Raw genomic sequence first — 10000 nt, forward strand, 5'->3', positions numbered from 1 at the left:
AGACATTTTACATTTTCGCCAGCGTACCCGAGACACCTAACAGTAGACATACAAGACAGATGACAAACAAAAATTAACAAATAATAAAATAAATAAATAAGAAATTAAAAAAAAAGAGTCCGTGTTAACTTAGTCCAACTCAGTCCAGATAAAATACAACACGAGGGTTCACCCTATACACATGGACCATCTGATATACGTTACGCAAACGCAAAATGACCTACAACAACTCAAATACATAAATTACTGTATGTAATTTTGTTAGGGAATACAGACTGACTGATCTGACAACAAATGAAGATGTGGTGTCTATTCTACATAGTCTACATCACACACACACACACACACACAAACACACACACACACACAAACACACGGGCGGATTATGAACTTTCGGGCCCCTGGGCCCAGATGTATTAAGGGCCCCCCCAGAGGGGTTTGGGGGCCTCCCCCAGAAAATTTTTAATTTGTTTGATGTGATTTCCTGTATTTTGGTGCATTTTGGGGATGGCCAATACTAAATTCAATCAGATTCATAGCCTACATCCTGATTTGTTGATATTGAGGCAATGATTCCATGCAAAGGCTTGGGCTTCAGGGCCCCCTGACCCCTTGGGCCCCTGGGCCTGGGCAGTAATCAATCCCTGCACACACACAATCTCATTGTGTCATCACGCAAGATGAGCTAATTCAGTGTGTTCAGCGTCTCTCCATCGATCTGTTTTAAAGATGGCATCGTGACAGCAGAGGAGAGGACAGGCCGACTGACCTGAAAGCAGAGGGAGGGCGCCCATCCCGGGGTCGAGAAGAGCCCTCCCCAAATAGCTGGCGGTGTTCGTCTCGCGGGGTGAAAGGTCGCTGGGTGCGCAACGTCCGCAGTGACTGTCGGGCTTCCTGCACTATCTCCGCGCTGGTCTTGGGCCCAGAACCGGTGATCCGGTAGAACGGTTCCTGGCTGTCACGCCTGCGCTCCATTGCTCAAACAGCGTTTTGGATCAAACCACAGTGACCTTCAAGGGTCTAAAATACACACCATCGCTCTGCCACAATCCAGGACCTGAGGAGAGCCCTGCATGATTCAAAAAGAGGGATGAAATCACAGTGCAAAACTAACATGTGCAGCTAATTTAACATGCGGGCAAAGTACAGTCTGTCAACAAGTAAAAATCTTGTGTACAAAACTATCCTATCGTTTTGGAGCTTTAGCTTTTTAATAAATTACCTTTAATCTTAAGACTTTGCACTTTGCAAATCATTAAAATTAGTGCCCTGGGTGTTCTAAACAGTATAAGTATAAGTATATACGTATACTCTTTTGATCCCGTGAGGGAAATTTGGTCTCTGCATTTAACCCAATCCGTGAATTAGTGAAACACAGCACACAGTGAGGTGAAGCACACACTAATCCCAGCGCAGTGAGCTGCCTGCAACCACAGCGGCGCTCGGGGAGCAGTGAGGGGTTAGGTGCCTTGCTCAAGGGCACTTCAGCCGTGCCTACTGGTCGGGGCTCGAACCGGCAACCCTCCGGTTACAAGTCCAGAGTGCTAACCAGTGAGCCACGGCTGCCCAAACAAAACAGGTCACAGTGTATGATATAGCCAGTCACCAGTGTTACACGGAGGGTATTCGGTCTGCTATTTATTGCAGCAGACTTATGCTACTATTTGCAAGAATTGCAAGCATACGTTTAGAACTATCTGAATTGGAAGCATTGCCTTGCCATTTATGGATATTTTGGATCAGACATAGGCCGCGCTCCTTATTAAATGTGACTTCTGTATTACACCAAGTACCAAACTATGGAGAAACTCCTGGATCCAGGTTGAAAAAATAATGCATTAATGATTATTTATTTCAGTTGCCACTTCTTCAAAATGCATCACTATTTTCTGAGAACATACAAACTAAACAAACTAAAATTGTCCACGACAACAATAATACGGCAATCAGTGGATCAAGTCTAGGCCTATCAAATTCTTAATCACAATTTCAACATTGTAGGTCTAGAAAATAATTTAAAAAAATAATGAAAAATTAATGAAAATAATAGAAATGTAAATAAATGATAGAAATTAAAAGACAGCCAACATGAGCATACTCTAAAAGTCGTTAACATGAATGTGAGACTTTTAGGTAGTCTTTTTACATAATGCATTCATCAGGGGTCCCAAAAGTAAACTGCCATGAGTTTGCTAGGCTACAAATCTTTTGAGAGAAGTTATGAGAGCCCTGCAGGGTAGCTGCGCTCGCTCACAGCAGGCTCGAACTCAGTTTGCCTGTGACAGTCTTGCGCGTGCATAGCTCGTCGCCATGGTGACCAAATGTAGCGGTTGCATGAGAGTGCTCAAGTATGACAACAAAAGTGAATGGATCTTTGCTACCAAACACGCATCCTCACAAATAATATAAGAGAAAGACCAGGCGTAATTGACAACCTTCAACACCAAAAGCGTATATGTAAAGAAAACATTTCCACAGCTTCTGGAACGAGATGAATGTTCTGCACTATGCCAGACGAATTCGTTATGGGAAGCTAACAATAGTGGGCTACTAGTTAGCTAGCGTGTCTGCTAACCAGCAATATCCTAAAACAAAGCTGTTACATAGTGCTAGGTCCAGTGCCTGTTTGTCAACAAAAGGTAATTCGCCGCACGTCTTGGAATGCACTCACCTGTTGTTGTAGTTCATTTCTGCTTGAAACAGTCCGTCTTGTAACTAATTAACGTTACACTCAAGTAACTGACACTGCTGCTCCTCTACAGTAGGCATCTCGCGCCTAGTTACCCCTTTACAACGAGGTCACATGACCCGTTCCCAGTGCTTCACCCACGAGCAAAGCTCAAGGAAGTGTGTAACACTAGGCTACTGTCAAAGAGATTAGACACATACTTCTATAGTCTTTGGTACAGTCTGGTAAAAGACAATTAAACAGTTCGACTGGTCTGTTTGAGTTTACCTGGGTGTTAGTGTTTGTGATAGACACTAGGCCATTAACAGATGCCATGCCTAATAGTAGCCTAGCGTATGGGCCCCAAGAGTCATGATCTATCACCAGGCCAGTGGTCTAAGGTTAGGCTATAAGTTGGAATGGCTGGATGGCAGTCCTATGCATGAACACTTTTAAGAGCAATATATTTTTTTAATATTTTTTTTATATTTAAGAGCACTTTTTTTGACAATTTTTCTGACATTTTAGTTATTTTCGATGCACTACTCTGTGTGGTATGTGAATTAATGCCATTATTACATCGGTCAATTTGCTCCCCACCTGCATGTGGGGTGGGGGTACCTCTTTTTTGCCATTGTAATTGATTACAATATGTGAAATCTGCAGAGATGTTGATTTTATTTTATAAAAATGTGTGCTGAATAAACCCACCACCCTTCTAACATAAATATTTTTGTGAGGAGAATAGCATAATACACAAATTTGCATATGAGTACAAAGTAGTCCACTGAAGAACTTAGGCAGTGCGTGGGTATACACATCACCAATGCAACACTAAAATATATTGTTAATAAATGACCTATGAGTCATTCATATTTGCTCTGTAGTTCCCAAATCAATAACCTGACCTCCCTCTGCTCCTCAATGTCTTTGGATACACGAGTCAGCAGTTGGTGCATCCCACGCAAGTAAACATCAAGCAGTAATAATACATAAGATTAAAAAAAAAAAAAAAAAACACAAAGTTTGTGTATAGAATGGGGAGAATTTTATTGGCACTATTGACAGCTACAAAAAGCAAAAACAATTTGAAACAAAATGTAATTCATGCACATAAACAGAATTATATTGGAATTGTTCCTAACACACACACACACACACAGCAAGCACACAACAGATTAGGGCTGAAACGAAGGATTATTTTCAGTAGATTAATCTGTTGATTTTCCCCCTATTAATCAAATATTTGTTTGACCAATAAACTGTCAAAAAATGGCAAATGACGATAATTTTTTCCCCAAAACCCAAGACTGGTGCTCAAACGCCTTGTTTTGTCCACATGCCAAAGAGCCTACTGTCATAGAGGGCAACTAATGGGAAAATATTCTAGTATGGAGTAATCGACTAGTTGTCGCATCCCTACAGCAGATTATTGAACTGTTAACATGCACATGCTGTTTGCATGGATGACTCTCATGGTAGCATGATGGATCAACGGCTTGTAATCATGTGCTTAACTGTCCCATGAAAACTGTTCAAATCACAGAGATCTCTGCCGTTGCAGATATTGTAAACTAGTAAGTACAACGTTGTTCACTCAGTCACCAAACTGGAACTGCTGTAATGCCCACTCGCTGACATACATACAAAATGGCCTTTGTGAAAAGTAAGATCGCTTATTGCATTCATCTCCAAAGCATCGCATCTCTTCCTCCATTTTCAGCTTCTTGCTTTTTGTCCTTGTCCTTGGACAGCTCAAAATGAACACATTTATGTTACATTAAACAGGAATGACACACTTGTAAGTATAGTTCAGGGGCTTGAAGAGTATGAATGTATTTTACAAATGCATGCATCTATTAAGTTGTTGTTGTTTACAATGCACCAAGAAGATCACTTGTAGTATATTGTGCATGTCATGGCGGAAGGGAATGCATTTTTTTTTCCGGGCTGTTAAACATGCATTTTAAAACTTGATTGATATAGTACAGTACTCTTAACACTTCCTGATACATTTCTTGATTTGTTTTTAAATTCCAGGCAGGCAGCAAAAAGCTTTTTCTAAAAGTGCGTCACGGCCCAGGCATTAACAGCCAGAAGATTTACCTTTTTAGCCACCATTTCAGGATCCGCGAGAAAGTGACGCAGCAATTAAACGAGCAAGAGACAAAATGGCGGAAGACCCACGTCACGTTGGTACGGTACACAATTGCCCCCGTCTTCCACAAGGTGTAGTCTTTTTAAAACTCTGTGTGTGTGTGTGTGTGTGTGTGTGTGTGTGTGTGTGTGTGTGTGTGTGTGTGTGTGTGTATGTGTGTATGTATGTGTTTCACAGACCTGATTCCTCTGTGCCCTTCCACTCTTGTGCGGTCCTCCGGCTTTGCAATCTGTCCACTCGATTTCACCGTCCTGCCAATGCCCACTGTTAGCCCCCCATTCAGACAGGACGGGCAGAGAAGGCATCGGCACAAACACACACACGCCAGTTCTACTACCAGTACGCACACACACACATACACCCACACACACACACACACACACACACTCACTCATACATACAGTCATGTAGAGAGAGAAGCTGAGAAGGTAAGAGACCATAACAGAACAGAATAAAGTACACAGTAACGCGGCCACCACATCCGAGTCTGTACCAGGTCGGTTTAAACCTGCGACTGCAGGTCAAGCCAGTCGTGCAGACTCTCGTCAGATTTGTCTGCTGGGCTGGACATTAAACATTCCCATTTAAAGGAACAAAAACAAATCAAAAGTCCTCTCTTTTTTCCTCTTGTCTTATTCTCTCTCTCTCCCTCTCTCTCTCTCTGAAAGTAAGATGCACATATAAGCAGTCTTGTGCACTCTGACTAGATTTAAATAGCTCCACAAGCTTCGTTCTCATGGATACAGGCGCTGCGATTGGTCGGGGGCAGCTGCCAGGCTTGGCCAATGAGGAGTCATCCCTGTGAAGCTGCCAATGGCTGGCAGAAAAGGTTGCTGCCATTTCATTGTCACTATGGGAGGGGGGAAAGATCTGGTCAGGGGCAGTGTGGAGGACCATCGCGAAAGGCCAGGCAATCACACAGACTTCCCAATGATATTCGGCCATTAGAATTAGAACAGCACAGGGTAGGCTGTGGCTTGGAATGGCAATGAATTTCACATTCTGAGTCATTATACCCATGCACACACTTACATGACAGGTACACACACAACATGCAAACACACACACATACACATACACACACATTTACATGTCAGGTACACAGACAACACACAAACACACACACACATTTTATACTTACTTCGTTGCACCTAAGTGGCCCTTCTCACGTCATCTGGGGTAAATTGGATTGCTTTGCGAAAGCTCCTTGGTGGTGTGTCTCCGTAGCAACTTCTTCCTTGTGGACATGTTTTCTGTTGTGTTGTTAGGTAATGTGTGTGTGTGTGTGTGTGTGTGTGTGTGTTTATGTACTGACAACACTTGAGTTCTGAGGCTCATGTAACATCATTCTTGATATCATCATCATCATCATCATCATCTTCATTATAATCATCGTCATCATCATCATCATTATCAGGTCTCTTCTTCATGTTCTGTCTCTCTCTCATCTGAAACCAGTTTAGCACGGCTTTATTCTTTGCCCCTCTCAATTATTTCTTGTCAGCCTTTATTGAATTCATCAAGCCATAATAACATATTACTCAGTTCATAGATTGCGAAAATTTTCCTTCCACATGCCTTGACTTGGTGACCTAGTGTTGATGTGAAATAAAGTGCACTCTGGTTTCAGAGATGAGCATATATCTGAACAGTATTTTGTGTCACTTATAAACTTGTGTTCTGAAATTCGAAACACAACATAACACCAAGTCCTAACTATATGCGATACGAGTGAACATTAGCGATAAAATCAGTTCAATTGCGTTGTTTTCAATTGGACAGTACGTGACATGAAGCAGTGCTGTGCAGCGAGATGCAGCACAACGTTATGAGCAGAACTTTTGTCGGACCCCCGTTTCTATTTTGAACGAGAAATATGACACAATACAAGGATTTCAAATGTGAACAGAGAGCATTAAATGCAACACAACAATCGCTGGCTCAGATGCTATTAGGATTCCCTATACGCATTGTAAATGTCATCACTCATTTGGCATAATACAGCATTTCATCTTTTTAAATGTACTGCATACAGTCGCACAGTAGGCTATCTTGAAGCATTAGTACTTGACAGACAACAGAAAGTGCTTACTGTTTCTTTAAAGGTTGCAGCTGACGGACTGGTTTTCAGCTGTGTGAGTCGAGTCGGTGAGGTAAGGCAGTGAATCATCAGCCACCTGATCAGGCCTTCCTGTTGCTCCACACCCCTACTCCTCAATTCCTCAGCAAGCTGTATGTGTGTGTGTGTGTGTGATTGTGTGTGGCTTGTGCATAGCTCAGCGATCTTGTTGTCAAGGATTATTTCTCAACGCTCTATTTACCTTCAAAGGCAGACGGCCCACATATTCGGAGAAGTCCGTCGGCCAGGCAGGATTTGACTGCTGTGTTGACTTTCCTGGTATAGTGCTGAGGTGGACAAGAGAGAGAGGGGGGGGGGGGAGAGAGAATGTGTGTGTGTGTGTCTGGGTGGGGGGTGTAGGTGGGGTTTGTGGTCAGTCTAGAGACTTGGGTGCACAAAGACCTTTTCTGTTTCTGAGTACGTGTTTGGGGAGGGGAGGTGTGTGTGGGGGGGGGGGGGGGGGTGAGTTTAGGGTGTGCACGTGTGGGTATTTTCAAGGGATTGGATGTGTGTGTGCGTGTGTGTGTGTGTGGCTTGTGCATAGCTCTTTTGATGTCCGAACAGTGACATGCACTGTCATTAAAATCAATGACCGTGCACATTCTCCGAAAAGTCTACTTTGAAACTTTTTCCCTATAAAAAAAAAAAACAACTTGCCTCGTTAGCAGTGGTCAGAACTTAAAGTGCACTGCATATTTCAAAGATAAAAGCCCCTCACAGAGCCTGCCTCAAGTCTTCCACTGAAAGACCTCTTTTATTCGGCCATGAGATACGTTTGAGGAAGTCTCTGAAGAGGAACAGCTGAATGACATAGATAACATGGACAGGTTGCATCATGAATGTATTCATAACTGACCCCGGCCTGATATCATGATCAGAATGAGACCCTTGCTCTATTTAGAGTTGGTTTAACACACTCTCTCCCCTAATGACCATGATATAGTAAGTGTTACCATTGCTTATTAGTGTGTGTGGCGTGGTGACAGTGATAATAACACCAATTAGGCTGCAACGCAAATAGCATGTACACACAAACACACAACAACACTTACTAGAACACAATGACTCATATACACATTCACACATGCATATGCATGCACACACCCACACACACACACACATTTGGACGCGCACACACTAAACACATTCCAGACTCCCTGCGTGTACCCCTTACACCACTGCACCCACGCATGGAGCATGAGGACCGGACACTCTAAATATAGCCTGGTCTCTCATCATCCCCCAGTGTGTGTGTGTGTGTGTGTGTGTGTCGAGGGGGGGGGGGGGATGTTGCGTGGTGGGATGGGGTGTTTTTAATGAATCACGGATGTGGATGTGCAAACGACACACAGTCACTTACACACACAGAGACACTCAGACACATTCACACTCACACTAACCCACTCATACACACAACACACACACACGTGTACACACTTTGCCCAGGCAGTGGACGCTGGTCCTGATGAGTGAAAGAGGGTATTAATAGAGTCCCGTTGTTGGTCTTGGCACCACACGCCCAGTCCCTCACTTCCTGTCTGTTCCTTTTCCCAAAAAGAGATAGAGAGAGAGAGGGGGAGAGAGAGAGAGGAAAGGAGGAAGAGAAAAGTGTTTTTGGAAAAAATTAAAAGCAGCACAGGACTGTAGAGAGAGAGAGAGAGAGAAAGGGGGATAGAGAGAGAAAGGTGTTTTGGGTGAAAATATTGGGAGAAAGTAGTATGGCAGAAGTAGATCAAAAAGAAGAGAGAGAGAGAAGAAGAGAGGGAAAAAAGAGGGAGAAGAATAAGAGAGAGGGAGAAGAAAGCGGGGAGAGAAGAAGAGAGGGAGAAGAAGAAGAAGAGAGGGAGAAGAAGAAGAGAGAGGGAGAAGAAAGCGGGGAGAGAAGAAGAGAGGGAGAAGAAGAAGAAGAGAGGGAGAAGAAGAAGAAGAGAGGGAGAAGAAGAAGAAGAGAGGGAGAAGAAGAAGAGAGAGGGAGGCTTTTGCTGACAATGTTCTGGAAGGTGCCGAGATGGAATGACCAAATGGAATACAAGGCAGAGGGATATCAAAAAGATACTCACAAAACTGAGAAAGTGCGATTGCTTTGCACATAGACAGCAACAGGCAGATTGGAGAGAGAGATATGAAACAGAAAAAAAAGGAAAGAGAGAAACTGTAGCCATGTTACTGAATGTGATTGCAGCAAAGACAGAAAGACAGAGAGGGAGAGAGAGAGAGAAAGAGGAGAGAGAGGGAGAGAGAGAGAGAAAGAAGAGAGTGAAAGGGGAGAAAGAGAGAGACATTGTGTGCACTGTATGATGAGAGCAGAGAGTGAGCAGACTGCGTCTATTTCTTTGCTTTTGTCACTCACTGGCTCAGATGGGTCATGGGTAATAGCCAAATGACGACAGACTAGCTGGACTCATTTCCAGAGCTCTGTGCGTGTGTGTGTGTGTGTGTGTGTGTGTGTGTGTGTGTGTTTGCGTAAGTGCATGTGGGTGGGGTGCATGGTAATGTGTGCATGTGTGCATGTGTGTGTGTGTGTGTGTGTGTGTGTGTGTGGTTGTGTGTGTGTGTGTGATAGCCATCTCAAGCCAGATGGCAGTGACGACAACCCTCACGTGGCTCCCACCACCACACTGCGACTACAAGGTGGAACATAGTGGACGCAGCTTAGACGCTCACATTCTAACACACACTCCTTTTACACAGTGGACGCAGCTTAGAGGCTCACCATCTAACATACACTCCTCTTCTGAAATGATTTTATTGTATTCATTCATTATATTTTGTGATCAATCTATATTAAAAAAAGTGTAATTTTACACACACTGATGCAGTCTACAGTTAGGGCCACTAACTTCAGTTCGACACTAAATTCTGCCCATGAGAAAAGAATAGATGGCCACAAACAACGATAAGACATAATCGTTCAGGTAATTTCAATGTATTATAAGATCATTAGAGGAAGATTGTACTCTCATCTTTATTAATTGCTTTACTGTAGATAACCAGAAGACAAGTAGCTCCATCTTTACCATCAGGGGGCATACTCAGCTAAATGGCTAAGGGAGGG

At 43.3% G+C, this 10000-nt stretch overlaps 1 protein-coding gene across 1 annotated transcript in view; it reads right to left on the reverse strand.

Annotated features, from left to right (window-relative positions):
• Positions 1–975, reverse strand: part of armc2 (armadillo repeat containing 2) — a 38635-nt gene extending 37660 nt beyond the window's left edge. Inside the window, exon 1 of the mRNA XM_076271914.1 lies at positions 770–975. Coding sequence (XP_076128029.1) covers positions 770–975 — 206 coding nt within the window. The remainder of the gene's footprint in view (positions 1–769) is intronic.
• Between the last annotated feature and the right edge of the window lie 9025 nt (positions 976–10000).

This window comes from Alosa pseudoharengus, unplaced genomic scaffold, assembly GCF_046254945.1.
Source record: "Alosa pseudoharengus isolate Yale_2024_CS ecotype anadromous, Long Island Sound unplaced genomic scaffold, YU_APseudo_1.1 YU_APseudo_1.1_scf_7, whole genome shotgun sequence".
In the NCBI taxonomy this organism is placed as follows: domain Eukaryota; kingdom Metazoa; phylum Chordata; class Actinopteri; order Clupeiformes; family Clupeidae; genus Alosa; species Alosa pseudoharengus.